Source organism: Melospiza melodia, chromosome 6 (assembly GCF_035770615.1).
Source record: "Melospiza melodia melodia isolate bMelMel2 chromosome 6, bMelMel2.pri, whole genome shotgun sequence".
NCBI classification, from domain to species: domain Eukaryota; kingdom Metazoa; phylum Chordata; class Aves; order Passeriformes; family Passerellidae; genus Melospiza; species Melospiza melodia.
The window spans coordinates 55227801-55246658 of record NC_086199.1 but is presented as its reverse complement, the minus strand read 5'-3'; the positions used below and the strand labels follow the sequence as shown (position 1 = coordinate 55246658).

Genomic DNA, 18858 nt, shown 5'->3' with positions numbered 1-18858 from the left:
TTGGGGGCGGGCATTACTGCCTGCTGGGGTGATCCATACCTGGCATTTGGGACACGGTGACATCGCTCCCAAACCCTGTCCCAGATGTGTCCATCAACCCCTGCACGTGACGTTCCAGCCTTTGATCCGCTCACTCCCAGGAGAACTCCTGAGCCTGCAGAAAAGTTCCAGAAAACTTCTCCAAGGCTTCACCAGCGTCAACTTCCACTGGCAGTCCTGGAATGGGACCTTAAACACTTCCAGGGATGGGGCAGCCAGAGCTCCCCCAGGAAATACATTCCACCACCTTCACAGGGAAGAATTTCTTCCCAATATCCCATCTAAACCCACCCCATGGCAGTGGGAAGCCATTCCCCCTTGTCCTGGCACTCCAGGCTCTCCTAAAGTCCCTCTCCAGCTCTCTTGGGGCACCTTTAGGTGCTGGAAGAGTTGCCAAGGTCTCCCTGGATCCTCCCCTTCCCAAGGGGAAGAGCCTTTGGGACACGTCAGTCCATGTCACAGTTCCGCTTTCCAGCTCCTCCAAGGGTTTTGGTTTTCCTTAGGGATCACCACCAGCAGGGACACAAAACTCTGTGGTGTCCCTGTCACCTGCTATTCCCAGCACCTGGAAGTCTCCACTCCCCCTAGACCTGCAAATTCTCACCTACAAATAAAAATATATTTAAAGTCCTCACATTCCCATAGAACCTTAAACACTTTTTCCAGCATTTTTTGGGAAAGCTACATGTAAACACTGGGATACTCCAGGAAAACAGAGCCTGATGCTGGTGGAAGAGGAGGAAGCCTCCTTCCCAGAAAACCACCACACTGAGAAAACACAGAGGGGAGGTGGAATGGCTTTGTGCTGGTCCCGGTGGAGCCAGGAGAGGTCGGGATGCTCCGGAGCCGCAGGTGAGGAGCCGGGGCTGTAATGGGTCACCTGCTATTCCCAGCTCCTGGAAGTCTCCACTCCCCCTGGATCTGCAAATTCCCACCTACAAATAAAAATATATTTGAAACCCCCACATTCCCATGGAGCCTTAAACACTTTTTCCAGCATTTTTTTGGGAAAGCTACATGTAAACACTGGGATACTCCAGGAAAACAGAGCCTGATGCTGGTGGAAGAGGAGGAAGCCTCTTTCCCAGGAAATCACCACAGAGCTTGGATGGGAGGTGGAATGGCTCCGTGCTGGTCCCGGTGGAGCCAGGAGAGGTCGGGATGCTCCGGAGCCGCAGGTGAGGAGCCGGTGCTGTAATGGGCTGTGGCCACGGGCTGAGCACAGGCAGCCTGTTCATCCTGCTCCCCAAATCCCTGGGGCTTTTCCTACTGATCAGGCTCATTATTTTTTCAGAGCCGGGAACAGAAATAACTGACAGGGAGTGAATAATCCATGAGGCTTTGGCTGAGCAGCCGGAGCATTGTGAGGGAGCGTGGAAAAGAGAAGGAAAACACTGAAGTCACCCCAAAACCTAAGGGAACGTTCAAGGAGGAGGTCACTGATCCCACTCTGGCACTGGAAGGGAAGTTTGGGATGGATCCTGTGCCCAGAAATTAAGAGGATCCTCCCCAGAGCACTGGGGAACTCACCAGGATGTTCCCATCCCTTGGAAAATCAGCACTGGGATTTCTTTCCTCACCTTTCCATTCCATGAACTTGGGATGCTCCCTAAATACCTCGATGCTGCTGGATGCTCATCCCCACCTCATTAAACCCACCAGCATTCCCACAGATGCTGGACAATCAAGGGTGGAGCCATAAATGAGCTTGTCAGGAGCTGACAAAGCTGCTCCTGTTCAAAATGATCCCTGAGCCCTGAAAATAAAGAAGTTTTTAGGAACTGCCGCACGGATAAGGCTCGGGAGCGCCCCTCAGCCCCATTCCCGCCTCCCAGGATGGTGGGAGCAGGGAGCACACGACACCGGTGTCCCCGTGTCACCTCCCGGAGCAGCTCCAGCCCCGGGGCAGCTCCTCCGGTGGCGGCGGCAGGACCGGGCTGGGATGCGCTGTGCTGGCGTCACCGGCACCGCCGCCGGCTGCTCCAGCCGCGCTAAATATAGCGGGACCGAGCTGGAACGGGGGGGTGAGGAGGTCTGGAGAGCAGAATTCCCCCCGGGAGAAAAGGTACCCTGGTTTGGAGGGGCAGAATTCCAGCAGGAGAGGGGATTAGAGGGACAGAATTCCTTCAGGTGAGCGGGAACGGAGGGGTTCACGGAGGTAGATTTCCCTTAGAATCAGGTACTGGGGTTCAGGAGGATGGAATTCCCCCCAGGAGAGGGGCTTTGAGGGGCAGAATCCCCTCAGGTGAGCAGGTACTGAGGGGTTTATGTGGACAGAATTCCCTCAGAATAAGCTACCAGGGTTTAGGAGGATAGAATTCCCTCAGCAGAGGGGTTTTGAGGGGCAGAATTCCCCTCAGGTGAGCTGGAACGGAGGGGTGTATGGGGATAGAATTCCCTCAGAATCAGGTACTGGGGTTCAGGAGGATGGAATTCTCTCAGGGGAGGGGTTTTGAGGGGCAGAATTCCAGCAGGAGAGGGGCTTTGAGGGGCAGAATCCCCTCAAGTGAGCGGGAACTGAGGGGTTTATGGGGACAGAATTCCCTCAGAATAAGCTATCAGGGGGTTTAGGAAGATGGAATTCTCTCAGGAGAGGGGTTTTGAGGGGCAGAATTCCCTCGGGAGAGCAGGCACCAGGAATTTAGAGGAGCAAAGCTCCGCTGGGAGCAGGTGCCAGGAGTTTAGGGGAGCAGAATTCCCCTCAGGGAAAGCCAGCAGGTACCAGGAATTCAGGGGAACAGAACTCCCTCAGGAGAGAGAGCAAGTATCCCTAAATCAGGCAGGATGAGCCTCTTTCCTGAGGGGCAGCAGCTCTGTGAGGGGGAAGTGTTGATCCCACACTGAAAATTCCCAAATTCAGGAGACACAAGCCCGGAGAGAGCGTTTATTCCCAAGAGAAGATGAAGCCAACAGGGGACGAGCCGAGGTAGATGCTCCGGTGACCCGCCCGGCTCCAAGCACACATCGGGGTCACTCCAAACCACCAGGAATTCCTGAACCCCGACACGAGTGAACCCCAGCATCCCACCAGGGATTTACAGGCAGGAATTGCCCAAGATTTCCCCCCTTGGAGAAGCCCCTTCCCACAGCAGCCAGCATTGGAGCCCCTCAGGCCAGGCCCAGGGGCAGAGGGGCAGGGAATTTGGGGGTGTCCCTGGCTTTTGGGGGGGACCAGCACTTCCCAGCCAGCAGCACAGTAGGAGGAGGATGCTGTAGCCCTGGAATTTAGGAGCGATGGAGGCAGGATCCCATTCCAACATCCTCCGTGTCAGACTTCAGGAGCAGCCAGCTGCAAAGAGACCAGCAGGTGTTTTGGGAAGGGGGCAGGATTTGGGGGGACTCACCACCCACAGGGGTTTGCGATCTCTTCCCTATTCCCAGAGCAGAGGGATGGGTGCTCCAGGGTGCTCCCTGGGGATTGGGGTGGGATGTTTCCCCAGGGAGAAAACTGTCATCCCAGGAGGCATCCCAATGCTGATTCCACCCCTTATTCCCTGGATCACCTCGCTGTAGCTGGGAGGCTGAGGCAGCTCCGCCGGCGGCACGGCCAGATCCACACGGGTGGCACTGGGGACGATCAGCATGGCCTGGGAAACACCGGGATTATGGGAAACACTGGGATCATGGGATGCAGCTTTTGGGATCCGTCCCTGGCACCCCCTCACCTTACCTCGTTGGAGCTGAGGCGGGTGGCCCGGCACCAGAAGTTGGCGGTGGCCACGGCAATGCAGAATTCCAGGATGGTGAAGATGAGCAGCACGATGGAAATCCCATTCCCTGCGAGCTCCAGGATGGGGAAAACCCCATCAGTCCCCCCATCCCCAGCAGCACCCAGGAGGATGAATCCCACACAGGGCAGCAATCTGTGGCTTCCCCTTCCCCTCCCTGTGCATGCCCAGCTCCAAGGTCTCGCTCCAAACCCTCCATGCCGCCGTTTTTACGGCTCGTGGATGCTTCCAGGGGTGACTCATCTCCCGAGGTACCAGCTGAAAATAGGTCATGCCGGCAGAGGAGAAACCGCCACCCCAACAGGAATTTGGGAAAGGACACCACACCCCTGGAGGGCTGGAGAAAAGGTCCCGGGGGATTCCCAGGGGCAGGAATTGTGGCAAGTGGGATTTTACCAGGATGAGATAGCTGCAGGGGTTGAGGCTGGAGCGGTAGAGCCCGTTGAGGTTGAGGTCCACGATGAAGGCCACGATTCCCAGCAGGGCAAAGATGGCACTGATGACGTTCATGGTCTGGCTGCCCTTCACCTGTGGGCACCCAGGGGGTTTGGGGGGGTGGCAGATCCCCCTAAAACCCCAGAGGGACACTCCACCCACCCCATGGGATCACTCCCGGTGTGCTCCCGGGAAAACTCACCGCACATTCCGTGGGGCTCTTCTCAGCGCCAATGGAGAGGCATCCGGAGATGATGAACTGCAGCAAGAGAGACGGGGCTCAGCTGGCCCTGAGGGCACCCCGGGCACCCCAAATTTGCCCACAGGTGGCACCAACGGGGCACAGGGGACACAGTGACCCCCCTGCCCTTGTTCTCCAGCTGCCAAAGCCTCGGGAGCCGCAGGTGCATCATTCCCGGTGGGCATCCCTTCCAACGGGTGTCCCACCTGCTGCCATCGCCCCTGCAGGATTCCCTTCCTTGTGGGCATTGTTCCCGGGTGAGATTCCCATCCCGGTGGGCATCCCACCCCCCCAGGCATTCTTTTCCCGGTGGGAATCCCTTCCCAGCCCCCTGGCACGCACCGACACGCCGCCCAGGAAAGGGATCTCTCCGATGACGAAGACAGAGGTGTAGACATTGGTGAGCGTGGTCAGGACGATCCCGAAGCCGATGTGCAGGAATCCCATCATAATCTGGATGGTCTGGAAGAGCGGGGTGGGTGGGAATGGGGTCAACTCAACCCCCCTGCCCACAGAGCCACCCTGGGGATGGGGGATGCCTTAATCCCAGCGCCTCTCCAGAGACACAGCACCCCCCGAGGGATCCCGGGAATCCCCCGGGAAAGGGCTGAGGGAGGATTTTCCAAGCGTTTCTCCCCCCGAACCCCCAAACTCACCCCCATGACGCGGTTCTTGCCCTTGGGCAGGGTCTCGGCCGTGTACATGACGGCGCGGCTGCCCAGCCGGAGGCTCCCCATGCCCTGCATGAGGAGAGCGGGGGGCACCGGGACCCCCCGGAGCAGTCCCGGTCCCCACCGGGGCCGCCCCCGCCCCACCCCGCCACAGCCCGCGCCTATTGGCTGAGCACCGTGACGTCAGCGGCTGCGGCATCCCCTCCCCGGGGCACCGCCCAGCCCACGGGGGACACGGGGGGACACGGGGGGATGGAGAGGACAGCCCCCCAAAACCCCGGGAGGGGCGGGAAGGGGGGGTGCGTGGCGTGGGAAGATGCTCCGTGGGGCGGGAAGATGCTCCATGGTGTCCCCAGGCTCTATGGGGCAATTCCCAGTGTTGCCCCCCCATTCCGGGCAGGGCTCCAAGACACCGTGTTCCCCCCGCGGGGAAGAGCTGCTCATCCCAAACCCTCACTCAAGGGAGTTAAGGAAATCGGGGTGCCAGCCCTCCCCCGAAAGCCCCCCGCAAGCTGCGTGTCCCCCCCCTCATTCCAGCTCCACGTCGTGTTTATAGGAGTGCAGAAAGGGGAAAAAAAATTAAAAAGGGAGGAAAAAAAAGAGAGAGAAAAAAAAAAAGAAAAAGAAAAATCAAAACCACCCCGCAGCGAATTCCTGGAAGAAAAATCCATCAAGGGCCATTAGGCTCCTGCGGCTCCTCCCCGCAGAGCGGGGGCACGGGCGGGGGCAGGGGCGGCACCAGGACGGAGCTGGGCACTGCCCAAGCGTGATTTCCTGATTTCCCTGCATCTCCTTCCCCAGGAAGGGGTGGGCCTGAATGTCCCGAACCCCTGCTGCAGGAGTGCAGGAGTAGAAGGGGTCCCCCACACTGATCCCCCACACTTTCCCCCCAAGCTGTCTTCAGTCCCCATTTTTAGGGCATCCAGTCCCGCAGAGAAGGAGCCAAGTGCTCCAGGCAGAGGATTAAACCTGAAATTAGGGAATAATGAACACCCTGGGAATGAGAGGGACACACGATAGCACCCTGCACCCCCAAATTGATGGGGGACACCCCTGTACCCCATCCTGATCCGGACAACACCACACCGCCTGGTTGCAATCCCTCATGGAGAGATCCCACCATGGGGGTCACAGGGAGGCTCAGAGCTGGGGATCCTGAGAGGAATCCGGGGCTCTGGGAGGGAACCCCATTTCCCTGGGGCACGAACATTCCACAGGCAGGGAGAAGGGCCTGCTGCCACAGCCAGGGGCCCTCTGGCCAAGTGCAGGACATTCCTGTGCTGGATGCTGTGGCAAGATGTGGAATTGGGGCTGGGGGTGTCACCCAGCTCAGAGCAGGGTGACAGGGCTGAGAGGGTCCCCTCACTGTCACCCTACACCCATCAGGGGCACACACGGTGTCCCCATTCCTCACCTGCAGGGCGGTCCCCAGCTCCAGGTGCTGTCACCATCCCTGTCCCATCCCTGCCAGCGCAGACCCCAGGACAGCGGCCAGCACTGAGAGCCGCATGTGGCCACTGGTGACAGAGCCTGGCACAGCGAGCACATGTAGGGATGGGACAGGGATTTGGGGACCCCCATGATCCTTCTCTCTAGGGAGGGCAGCCAGGTCCCCCCAAACACCCCCTCACCCAGAGCACCCCATGCAGGGCCAGGGCTGCAAGGAACAGCACAAAGCGCATTCCCCTGGGATCCTCTGTGGGAACGGGGATGGAAAACCAGCCCCAGCAATGGCTTTAACAGCTGGGAGGAGGGTGCTGGCCACAGGGCAAGCTGGGTGGGACAGGTCTGCCCCTTGCACCCACCTGGGGCTTGTTTCCAGAGTCTCCCAGGGATTTGATCCTGGACACTCTTCCCACCTTCCCCAGCAGGAAACTCTGCGAGGAGAGCAAGCCCTGCTCAGTAGCAGCCAAAGCACCCATGTGTGATCCTCAGCATTCCCATCCTGATCCAAAGCCAGCTACTGGGAAGGAAGGAACTCTCTTGTGACAGTGAGATGGCCACACAAAGTATACCACACAATTTCAGTGGGCTTCAACCCACACAGAGCAACACCTCTCACCTCAGAAGGCTGCAGGCATCTGCCCTCCCTGTTCCTTAGCCAGCCTTTTATCCTCTCCTGTTGATGCCCTGCACCTGTGTGCCCGCTGCTCCCTTTGTGGTTGCTCAGTGCCTTGGGCACTCCCTGGCTCATGGCACTCAGTGCTGCTCACAGTTGTGCCATTGGGGATGAGGCTGGGCCCAGCCCGACTCTCAGTCACCACAAACTGTGTGGGCCTACCCCCCATCCCATCCCAAACTCGGTGTTGTGGGGAAATGCGGATTTATTTATAACAGAGCATCCTCAGGAGCATCTGAGCTGCCAGCAGGGGCCTTATCCTGCCTGTGGGGGTCCCCTGGAGGTGGGGGAACTCCAGCTCCCGTTGCCTCTGGAGGATCTTCTCCGACTCGGAGCGGCTGGGCTGCCCTGCAGCGCTGCGGGCCGGGCTCCAGGGCCGCCGGGCCGCTTCCTGCTGTGCCGCCCGCCGGTGGGAGCTCCTCACGGGGGCAGGCCGCGCTCCCAGCTTCACTTCCAGGCTCTTCTTGGCCACGTGCATCCTCAGGGCCGAGCGGGCCCCGCTGATGTCCGCGGAGCCGGCCGAGCTGCAGGACCTGTCCGAGGCCTCCTCGGCGTCCGGGCTCTGGCAGCTCCCGCCGGGGCTCTCGGAGCCGGGCAGGCTCTCGGAGGAAGGGGATGACGCTTCGCCCTGCCCCAGCCGCTCCTGGGACCGCCGCACCGCCGGGGGCTGCGCTCTCAGCTTCACTTCCAGGCTCTTCCTGGCCACGTGCATCCTCAGGGCCGAGCGGCTGCTCCTTATGCCCGCGGCTCTGAGGGAGCAGCCCGATGTGTCCACAGCGCCTTCCCCAGCCGGGCCGTGGGAAGGATGGAGGCTCCCGGAGGAGCTGCAGGAGGCGCAGCAGGGCAGGCGGCCTTGCTCCAGCAGCTGCTCCAGATCCTCCCACGACAGCTGCCACATCTCCGCGTCCCGCGGGAAGGACACCTCGGGCCACAGCGGCGTCACCAGGTCCTGCAGCTCCCGCGCCGCTGTCGCGCAGGGGGTGCAGCAGGGCCCGCAGCCGCAGGGGATGTACAGGGGGCTCTGCGGAGCAGCCGGGCCGTGCGGAGGGGGCTCCTCAGCCCGAGGGGCACCGGGAGCCCCCGGGGCCGCTCGGCAGCACCGCGACGCCCCGGCCCGGCTCCCGAGGCGCTTCCGCGCCTTCCAAATGCGGGCGGCCAGCAGGACGGCCGTACCGGCCACCAGCAGGACGAGCGAGGGGAGCAGGAAACTCATGGCTTCATCCGTGTCCCATCGTGGCCGCACTGGGAGCCAGGGGTGGTGGCACGTGTCCTGTGGAGACACCGTGCTGATGTCACAGTGCTGCGGGGGGGGGGCACCTGTGTGACATCACAGCCACACCTCGCCCCAGCGCTCACCCCTTTTGTGACGTCACGGCCGCAGATCGCCCATCCCGAATCCAAACCCAGCGCCGTGCCAGCTGCTGGGAAGAGTATGAAACCCATCCCCATAAACCCAGCACATCAGCTCAGCACAAAGGCTGGGAGCACATCCAGGCCACTTCCAGCACCTCCCTCGGGACCCTCGGGGGTGTCGCCCGCCGGTGACCCCCGCCCGGTAGGGGGCTGGGAACGGGATGCGCAGCGTTTCCATGCGGAACTAATGTTCCCGCCGCGTTTCCCGGCCGGACCCCGGGCGGGGCGTGTTTGAGGACGGACCAATGGCGGCGCCCTTGCGGCACTTCCGGCGTGTCCCGGCGATGTGGCGATGGCGGCTCCCGGGGCTGCTCCGGGCCGGGGGAGGTCAGAGGGGCTTGGCCGCGCTCCGAGGGGCCGCCCGTGCCTTGTAGGGGGTTCAGAGGCCGGGGGGACCTTCCTGGGCGCCTGAGGCTGGCGGGGAGGCTCAGGCGGGACGTGGAAGGGCTGACACCGGGGAGGTACCGAGGGCTTGGTGGCATTCCCGGCTGGGCTGTGGTGGCCTGAGAGCGGGAAGGGGAGGCCCCGCAGGGTTCCCCCTCTCCTCCTGCCCCTGCCCGAGACCCCCCCTCTGTCCCGCAGGTCCCGGCGGCGTCGCGGTTCCCCGGGCGGGGCTGAAGAAGTGGAGGCTGCCCCCGGATTACAGCGGTGAGGGGGACGGACGGCGGGAGATCCCGCACAGCGGGGCGGGGGCACTCCCCGGTGTGTTCCCGGGGATGCTGATCCCGGTGTTCCCCGGCAGGGATCACCATCCCCGAGAAGCCGAAGCTGAAGTTCATAGACAAGGTGCCGGCGGTGCCCAAGGTCCGGCGGGAGCCGCGGCGGCTCCGTGACATCCGCGGCCCGTCCCAGGTGGCCACCGACTTCACGCAGGGGCAGTACGGGATCCTGGTGAGCGGGAACAGGCACGGAACGGAGCGGGGGTGCGTTCCAGAGGCCGGGATTGCGTGTCGCTGAGCTGTCGCACCGTGTCCCCCCACAGGCTTTGGGCGGGGGGTACCTGCACTGGGGCCACTTCGAGATGATCCGCCTGACCATCGGGCGCAGCATCGACCCCAAATCCATGTTCGCCGTGTGGCGAGTGCCCGCCCCCTACAAGTCGGTGACGAAGAAGAGCCTGGGGCACCGCATGGGCGGCGGGAAGGGCCCCGTCGACCGCTACGTGACGGCGGTGAAGAGCGGCCGGCTGGTGGTGGAGGTGGGCGGGCGCTGCGAGTTCGGGGAGGTGCGGCCCTTCCTCGACCGCGTGGCGCAGAAATTGCCCTTCCCGGCCGTGGCCGTCAGCCGGGAGAGCCTCCAGGAGATGCGGCGGGAGGAGGAGCAGAGGAGGCTGGACAACCAAAACCCCTGGACTTTCGAGCGGGTGGTGACCTCCAACATGCTGGGCATGAGGAAGTACCTGAGCCCCTACGACCTGAAGCTCAAGGGACGCTACTGGGGCAAGTTTTTCCTGAAGCACAGGGTGTGAGGAGGGGCTGGATGGGATTCCTTTTGGGATTAAACGTTTCCACAAGAGCCTGGAGTGGGTTTTGGAGCTGGGAACGCAGGGGCTGGGGGATAAATGGATTGGGGTTTGAACAACATGGCTCTCTAGCCTGAAAAGTGGATTTTAGGGCTGGGAGCATCCTGGGAGACCCATGGATCAGGGTTTGGGGGATGAGGATCTTTATCCTAAAGTGGATTTTAGGGCTGGGAGCATCCTGAGGGACCCATGGATCAGGGTTTGGTGCTGGAAACATGGAGCTGGGGGATAAATGGATCAGGGTTTGAAGCATGAGGCTCTCTATCCTGAAGTGGAATTTAGGGCTGGGAGCATCCTGAGGGATCCATGGATGAAGGTTGGGGGGATGAGGATCTTTATCCCAAGGTGGGGTTTGGAGCTGGAGATGTGGAGCTCTTTGGGGGATAAATGGATTGGGGTTTGAAGCACGAGGCTCTGTATCCTGAAAAGTGGAATTTAGGGCTGGGAGCATCCTGAGGGATCCATGGATCAGGGTTTGGAGGATAAGGATCTTTTTCCCAAGGTGGGGTTTGGAGCTGGGAACGTGGAGCTGGGGGATAAATGGATTAGGGTTTGAAACACGAGGCTCTCTAGCCTGAAATGGATTTTAGGGCTGAGAGCATCCTGGGAGACCCATGGATCAGGGTTTGCGGGATGAGGATCTTTATCCTGAAGTGTATTTTAGGGCTGGGAGCATCCTGAAGTACCCATGGATCAGGGTTTGAAGCACGAGGCTCTCTATCCTAAGTGGTATTTAGGGCTGGGAGCATCCTGAAAGATCCACGGATCAGGGTTTGGGGAATGAGGATTTTTATCCCAAGGTGGGGTGTGGAGCTGGAAGCGTGGAGCTGGGGGATAAATGGATCAGGGTTTCAAGCACGAGGCTTTCTATCCTGAAGTGGATTTTAGGGCTGGGAGCATCCTGAGGGACCCATGGATCAGGGTTTGGGGGATGAGGATCTTTATCCCAAGGTGGGGTTTGGAGCTGGAAGCATGGAGCTGTTTGGAAGATAAATGGATTGGGGTTTGGAGCACGAGGCTCTCTATCCTGAAAAGTGGAATTTAGGGCTGGGAGCATCTTGAGGGACCCATGGATCAGGGTTTGGAGATGGAAGCATGGAGCTGGGGGGATAAATGGATTGGGGTTTGTGTAGCACGAGGCTCTCTGTCCTGAAGTGGATTTTAGGACTGGGAGCATCCTGAGGCACCCATGGATCAGGGTTTGGAGGATGAGGATCTTTATCCCAAGGTGGGGTTTGGAGCTGAAAGTGTGGAGTTGTTTGGGGGATCCATGGATTGCAGTTTGGAGGACGAGGCTCTCTATCCTGAAATGGATTTTAGGGCTGGGAGCACCCTGAGGGACCCATGGATCAGGTCAGAGCCGGAGGCAGAGTGTGGGTGAGCTCTTTATTGAGGAGGAAGGCTCCAGCATGGGTGGCTGCACATCCAAGGAGCTCCAAGCACAGGGAGAGGCTCCTCCGGCCGCCCCGGCAAGGCAGAGCCCTGTGTCCCCCCCCGCGAGGGACACGGCCCCTCCGGCCGCTCCGTGCCACCAGGAGGGGCTGCTTGTCACAGCGGCCACCGACTGTCACCCGAGAGGAGGAGCAGGAGGAGGGGGGTGTGGGAGGGCAGCAGGGGGCGCAGTGGGGGGCTCCACTCCTCCAGGGACACGTGGGATGTCCTCGGGGATCGGGGCTGGGCCGGGGTCTCTCCCGTGGATCATCCGGGCAGGGGGGCAGGAGGGGGAAAGGCCACCTGTGACAGGGAGGAGGGTGAGGTGACACTCAGGAAGGGGACATGGTTCCCAGTGCATCCCCAGGTGAATCCAACCCTGGTGAGGACCAAACCCATTCCCTGGGATTGGGGTGTGCCAGGGACCCCCCGTGCCACCCCCAGCCCCGTCCCTGTCACCTGGAGGGCAGCGGGTGGGGGGCTCAGGCGAAGATGCTCCCGATGCTGGATGCCAGGATGATGGCGAGGATGATGCAGCACAACATGATCATGATCTTCTTCTGCTCGGGGACACAGGGAATGTGAGGCAGGGACACGGCTGGGGAGGGGACAGGGACAGGGAACGGCATGGGGAGGGGGACAGGGCATAAGGATGGGGCTGGGGAGCGGGGAGAAAGGACAGAGACAGGGCAAGGGACAAGGACGGGCTGAGGAGGGTGCAGGTAAGGTGGCAGGGCAGGTGTGAGCTGGTTCTGCGTGGCACAGGGAGGTGACAGTGCCAGCGTGCCCTGGGACAGGTGACCAATCACCACGACTTACCCAAAAACTTGGTGGGGGAGGGACAGTGTGGCCAGGGCTCGGAGCTGGCCGTGTCCCCAGCCCCGCGCTTCCTCCTCGCGCCCTACAGCACCGGGAAGCGGGGCCGGTGCAGCCCCCAGGTCCCCGGGCACCGGGAGCTGAGCCGGAGCCGCGCCGGGCTTTGGGTGCTCCCGGTGCCAGCACGGAGAGGAGGCGCAGGGCGGGATCGGCGGGATTTTATTACAGCGGGAGTTTAATATCCGTGATAACACATCCTCCCGCCAAACATCAAAGCCAAGAGGGGGCGGGGACAGCTCCGTCTGCCACAGCGCGGTGACAACAAACCACACTGGTGCCACCAAACCCCGTGTCCTGTCCCTATCCCCGCCCTCATTCCACCGGGATGCCCGCGCGGGTGAGCGTCCGGCTCTCGGATTTGTGTCCTTGTCGCCCCTCGCCGCGTCCCCACGGACGGAATCCTGTCCCCTTCCGTGGGGACATGAGGGCCAGATTCCAGGGAAAGCAGGACGGGCGGGAAAGGCGGCGGTGCTGGAGCCGGCGGCGGGAACCGGGACACGGAGGGCTGGGAGCAGCGGGTCCGGGAGGAGCAGGGAGAGGAGGGGTCCAGGATCAGAGCCGAGAGGATCCCGCCGGGAGGTGACATCGCTGGGAGCGTCGGGAGCGTCTGGAGGAGGGAAAGGGGAGCTGGAGGAAAGGGAACGGGGACTGCGGCAGGAAGGAGGGAGCGGGGATGGCGGGGAAGAGACAAAATCCAGAGCCTGAAGCAACAGGGACCCCCAAAGAACACAGACCCTCAAGCACTGCAGACCCCGAACAGCACAGAGCGCTGGCCACCAGAGATCCCTGAGCATCACAGACACCTGAGCACTGCAGACCCCAAAACCACAGACCCCAGAGCACCAGAGACCCCAAACATTGCAGACCCCCACAGAACACCCCCAGCACCGCAGATCCGACATCACCAAAGCCAGAAGGCAGCGCCCCCAGCCCCAAATCCCAAATCCCTGGAGCCCCCAAAGCAGGAGATGGCACTGGGATCCCCCAGGGCTCTGTGTCCCCGCAGTGGGGGTCCCCTGCCCCCCAACACTTACAGACCCCCGCCCCAGGGGCTATTTCGTGTTCAGCCCCACCGAGAGTCCAATGATGAGGGCAACTGTCCCCAGCAAGAGCACGGCCACTGCCACCAAAGCCAGCAGCTTCTGGGGGAACAGGGGCAAGTTGGGGGTGGTGACACCTGTCCCGTGTGGGGGGACACGGGGGCACCGAGGTGCTGCAGAGCCCTGGGGATGGGGCCGGAGGGGCTGAGTCCTCACCAGCTCATCATACCTGAGGGTGGCAGGGGGCTCAGGGGGGAAGTGGGACAGAGAGGGACGGAGTTGCCAGCCTCCCATGGAGTCACTGGGGGCAGGTGGGAGTTGTTGGGGTCAGCTGGGGGATAGGAGGGGTGGCTGAGGGGGAGCAGGAGGTGACTGAGGGAAATAAAGGGGTCTCAGGGCTGCTGGAGGATATGGGGGATGCTGGGAACACTGGGATGTGAAGGCACAACGAGGGCCAGAGGGGACAACAGTGGGGGTACCTCTGGGATGCTGGGGGCTACAGAGGGGACACTGGGGGCTATGCAGGGGACAAGGGGCTGTCGGTCTGTCTCACCCTCCTGGCCTCACTTTGGTACTTCACAGCCTTTTTGGTGTCAGCCACGGCCCGTTCCACGAATCCCACGGACTGGTCCATGTTGTTCTCTATGCGGTCGATCATGGCTCCCTACGGAGCACCCGGGGGACACAGAGAGAGGGGGGACACTGAGAGCACCCTGGGGTGCTAGCACCCACCCACCTGGCATGGGATCATCTCTGTGCTCTGCTCCACGTGCTCGGCTCTGCGTTATCCAGCAGCCCACCCTGGGGGAGAAGGGACAGGTGACACGGTGGGGACACGGTGGGGACACGGTGACACAGCCCCACAGCATGTGGCACACCCACACACACAGGTACTCACCCATCCCCGGGGCACACAGCGGCTCCTCGCGTGGCATGGGGGACAGAGAGGGGCTGAGAGAGGGGACAGCACCACCGCAGGCTGGGGGACCCTGCTGTGTCCCCTCCAGGCCACCACGGGGTGGTGGGTGGCTCCATGGGAACACGTGCAGTGGTCACACCCCAGCCCATATTGCTCCATGCCTGGACCCCCTGTGCAGGTCCCTGGGCCATGCCATGGTCCTGTGCAGGTCCCTGTGACCCCCCAACTCGGGTCCCTGCTTGTCCCTGGTCACCCTGTGCACAGGTCCCTGTGTGTCCCCATACGTGGATCCCTTCTCATCCCTGTGACCCTGTGCCCAAACCCCTCATGGCTCACGTCCACGTCCCCATACACAATGGGGTCATCCCTGTGACCCCATTGCCAGGTTCCTGCTTGTCCCCATGCTCAGGTCCCTGTTCACACTGCCCACGGGTCCCTGCTTATCTCTGTGTCCCCATACCCAGGTCCCTGCCTGTCCCCATGTCCCCATGCCCAGGTCTCCACTTGTCCCCGTGTCCCCACGCTCGGGTCACTGCATGTCCCTGTGTCCCTATGGCCAGGTCCCTGTGTGTCCCTGTGTCCCCATGGCCGGGTCACTGCATGTCTCTGTGTCCCCATACCCAGGTCCCTGCCGTCCCTGTGTCCCCATACCCAGGTCCCTGCCTGTCCCCATGGCCAGGTCCCTGTGTGTCCCTGTGTCCCCATGGCTGGATCACTGCATGTCGCCATGTCCCGGTGGCCAGGTCCCTGTGTGTCCCCGTGTCCCCGTGGCCAGGCCCCTGCGTGTCCCCATACCTGGTTCTCCACCAGCATGGCGATGTCCACGAACATGTCGTGGAGCTCCTTGATGCTGCTCTCCAGGCGCACGATGTCCTTGTGCCGCCCCTCGATCTCGCTCAGCGCCTGCTTCGAGATCTGCGAGTCCATGATCTGCGGGGACAGGGACAGGGACAGGGACACGTCAGCGGGGGGGCCTGGCCCTGGGACACACTCCCGTGTCCCCCGGTGTCCCCCACGTCAGGGCTCACCCCTGAGGTGAAGATGGAGGGGTTCCCACTCTCCAGCATCTCCTCCAGCTCCTCGTCAGTCGTGTTCTTGCCGGCTGCGGGCGCGTGGAGAGAGGTGGGAAATAGGGGGTGGGGTCTGTATTGTCTGGCTCCTCCCACTTGACTAAACTTGGTCAAATGGGAGGGGCCTGTGTGGTTTGGCTCCTCCCACTCTAGGAGGAGGTGGGGGTTGATGCCGGGGTCGCTCACTGATTTCCAGCTGGCGCTGGATCCGGCCCTTGCTCCGCTCCCGGAAATCCACCTGCGCCTCGTTGTACTTGGTCATGACATCCACGAACTTGCGGGACAGCACCGAGTGCTGGGGACAGGGACAGGGGCGTGAGGGTGGGGACAGGGACACCCAGGGCACGGTGTGATACTGAGGGACTGGACCTGGTCGTGGGGACGGGGATATGGAACACCCCAGGCATGGCATATCCCCATGGATATGTCTCACAGGGGACAGGAGTGAGGACAGAGTGAGGACACGCTGCCCAGGGGACAAGATGAGGGGCTGGGGGTGGGGATGGGAAGTCACATCAGTGACACTCCGGGCATGGTGTGTTCCTGGTCCCAGGATGGACAGGAAAACGCGCTGGGAGTGGGGACAGTGGCATGAGACCCAGGGGACCCTGGATGTGGCATGTCCCAGCACAGGGTGACAGGACAGAGGGTTGGGGACAGGGCAGAGGGACACAAAGCCTGGGATCACTGAGTGCTGTTGGGGACCCCTGGATATGCCACGTCCCCAGCCCGTGGGGGACAGGGTGGGACCTGGGGACACTGGCTGTGGGCTGGAGCTCACCTGGGACTTGCGTATCCGGAGGTCAGCGGAGGATCGTGCCTCGTCCTGCTCGATGTTCCTCTCCATGCCTGGAGAGAGACAGACCTCAGCCCACCAGGAACCTTTCCCACTGCCAGCCCCCATGGTCCCAGAGTGCCAGGGGGACAGGGACACGTGTGACACAGCGGTGGGGACAGGGCCACTCACTCTTCAGCTTGTTACGGACGCTGTTTGCCATTTTCTTGATGTCTGTCGTCAGCTGCTCCAGGTCATCTTTGGTCTCTGCGGGATCACGGGTGTGAGCCACCGTGGGAGTGTCCCCAGGGAGGGTCCCCGTGGCCAGGGGAGGCCGTGGGGACACTGTGGCAGCACTCACTCTGCTCTGGGATGGGGGCTGAGAGGATGATGCTGTAGAGCTTCTTGGCTTCCTCCACGTTCTCCGAGATCTTGTCGATGTTCTGCCGGGTCTCCTCAATCTGGGCACACCCGGGAGGATTTTGGGGGGTTAGGAGGCAGCCCTACACCCCCCGGCCCTGCTCCCAGCCCTCCCTCACCTCCGAGAAGAACTCATCCATGAAGGCCGTGTTGTCCACGGCGATCTCCAGCTCCTCCTCGTCGTCTGCATCCTGCTTCTGTAGGGACACGGCGCTCAGGGGGGACCCCGTGCCCTGCCAGCGCCCCCAGATGCCCCCACGGGGGTGACAGGGACACGGGGGGAGCAGCCATGGGTTGTGGTGGCACAGGGGGGGACATCTGCAGCGGGGGAGAGCGGGAGGGGCGAGCCCAGCTCACATCTGGCCACACGTGGCTGGGAATTAAGGGATTGCTGGGCTCGGCCAGAGGGAGGGAACGGGGACAGCGATGGCATGGGGACAGGACGGGGTTTATGTCCCAAACCGTGGCCCCATGGCAGCTCTGGGGCAGCCCTGGGGGGCACGAAGGTGGCTGCTGCCCCTCACCCTGGTGTGGTGCCCAGGTCCCCACCCATGTGCTCCCAAATCCAGCCCTTCCCAAAACTCGGCCTCAGCCCTTCTGCCTCCCCTCGCCCTCTCAGCTCTACCAGCACTCCAGGGGTGCTGTTGGGGTGTCCTGGAGACGGGGACAGACCCCAGGCTGGGACCCCCCACCCCCCTCCTCCTGCTGCCGGAGTAAAAATAAAATTAATCCCTTCACTCCCCCCGAAGGCTTTATCTGCTGGCTCCATAATCCCGGTAAATCCCTGCCAAGCCTCCCTGCCATGCCCAGGGGCCCGGCCGGGAGCTAGGGGCCTGCTGGGACCCCCATGGCTCTTGGGGAGCAGGGGGAGCCCCCAGGAGGGCCCGGGGGGAAGTGGGGCCCCAGGCGGAGCGGGAAAAGGGAGAAGGAAGCGGCAATGATGGCGGGAACACGGGGACGTGTGGGGTGCACGGTGGGGAAGTGTGGGGGGCACAGTGGGGTGTGGGCACCCCAAATCCACCGCCGTCCCCGCGGGATGGACACCCCCGACAGGCCAGGGGGTGCGCCCCACAGCGTGGGGGGACAGGACAAGACTAGGGGGGTCACGTCACCCCAAAACACCCACTGTGCCCCCAAACCTGGCAGGGATGGCACCCCAGTCCCTCCCAGCTGAGACCCCCGTTGCAGGCAGGCTCAGGGTCCCCCATCTGCTGTAGGGTGACCCCCGTGACAACCCACGCACACCAGGGTAGGGTGTCGGTGCCACCCCCCCGTGGTGTCCCCACCCACCCACCATGGACTGGGGTGTCCCTGAGACCCCAGCCCACCATGGGATGGGGCCTGAGCTCCCCCATCCCCGTGACACCCCCATACACCGTGGGGTGGCATTTCAGCGACATCCACCCCGTGACGTCCCCAGCCACCCCAGACCCGGTTTTTGGGGTCCCCTCTCCCCGCGATGCCCCTGCCCGCCATGGGGTGGGGTCTCGGGGCCCCCCATCCCGGTGCCACCCTTTTCCTGAGGGTGCCCCTGGGGGTGTCCCCTGTGCCCTGCCGCCCCTGGGGTCCCTCACCGCCTTGAGCTGCTCCAGCCGGTCCTTCATGGTGCCCCCGGAGGCTGGGGGGGCGCGGGGGGGTCCCCGTGCTCGCCCAGCGCAGGGATGGGCGGTGTCACCCTCGCTCCTCGCCGCTCGGCCGGGCCTCCTACATCCAGGCGAGGTGCCGGGTGGCCCTGTCCCCTGTGCCTGTGGCCAAGCCCGGGGCTGTCCCTGCGCTAATCCCCAGTGACGGGCGCGGGGAAGGCGCCGAGGGAGGGAGGGAGGGACGAGCTGGAGCCGCCCCTTCTTCACCTGGGACACGCGGGGACAGCGGGGCCGCTGCGGGCGGCGGCTGGGGGCGGCCCCCGGGCCCCCCGGGAGGTGACAGAGGTGGGCTGGGGTGTGGGTGTGGAGGCCATTAGGAAGCTGGTCCCTCTCGGGGGTCACACGGTGAGGACGTGTCACCCCCTGCCACGTGTGGCTGCGGCGGGAGCGCTGCTGGGGACACGGCTGGGGACAGGGAGCATGGCTGGGGACACGGCTGGGGACACGGTTGGGGATGTGGGTCTCAGCTGGGGACATGGCTGGGTTCGGGGCACACGGCTCAGGGGAACGGGGATG

At 62.7% G+C, this 18858-nt stretch overlaps 3 protein-coding genes across 4 annotated transcripts; 1 reads left to right on the top strand and 2 right to left on the bottom strand.

Moving 5' to 3' along the window:
• Nucleotides 1–2909: 2909 nt before the first annotated feature.
• LOC134419828 (membrane-spanning 4-domains subfamily A member 15-like) lies at nucleotides 2910–5313 on the bottom strand. Its single transcript, XM_063159435.1, is given in 8 exon segments — nucleotides 2910–3328; nucleotides 3543–3626; nucleotides 3710–3823; nucleotides 4164–4295; nucleotides 4405–4461; nucleotides 4786–4905; nucleotides 5100–5205; nucleotides 5207–5313. Coding segments are annotated over 8 exon segments (741 nt in total). The 3' UTR covers nucleotides 2910–3307.
• A 3584-nt stretch (nucleotides 5314–8897) lies between these two features.
• On the top strand, nucleotides 8898–10161 carry MRPL16 (mitochondrial ribosomal protein L16). Its single transcript, XM_063158276.1, has 4 exons — nucleotides 8898–8973; nucleotides 9229–9294; nucleotides 9389–9537; nucleotides 9629–10161. Exons 1-4 carry the CDS (start codon nucleotides 8931–8933, stop codon nucleotides 10112–10114), a joined length of 744 nt encoding a protein of 247 aa, XP_063014346.1. The 5' UTR covers nucleotides 8898–8930; the 3' UTR covers nucleotides 10115–10161.
• Nucleotides 10162–11551: 1390 nt separating this feature from the next.
• On the bottom strand, nucleotides 11552–18454 carry STX3 (syntaxin 3). Of its 2 annotated transcripts, none has more exons than XM_063158275.1 (11): nucleotides 18274–18454; nucleotides 16819–16896; nucleotides 16641–16740; nucleotides 16472–16546; nucleotides 16286–16353; nucleotides 15691–15799; nucleotides 15463–15536; nucleotides 15230–15364; nucleotides 14069–14179; nucleotides 12059–12159; nucleotides 11552–11902 (listed from the first exon to the last, which is right to left on the bottom strand). In XM_063158275.1, exons 1-10 carry the CDS (start codon nucleotides 18301–18303, stop codon nucleotides 12082–12084), a joined length of 858 nt encoding a protein of 285 aa, XP_063014345.1. In that variant the 5' UTR covers nucleotides 18304–18454; the 3' UTR covers nucleotides 11552–11902; nucleotides 12059–12081. The 2 variants fall into 2 exon arrangements, with proteins under 2 accessions (XP_063014345.1, XP_063014344.1); XM_063158274.1 differs by lacking the exons at nucleotides 11552–11902; nucleotides 12059–12159 and adding exons at nucleotides 12943–13082; nucleotides 13510–13617.
• Between the last annotated feature and the right edge of the window lie 404 nt (nucleotides 18455–18858).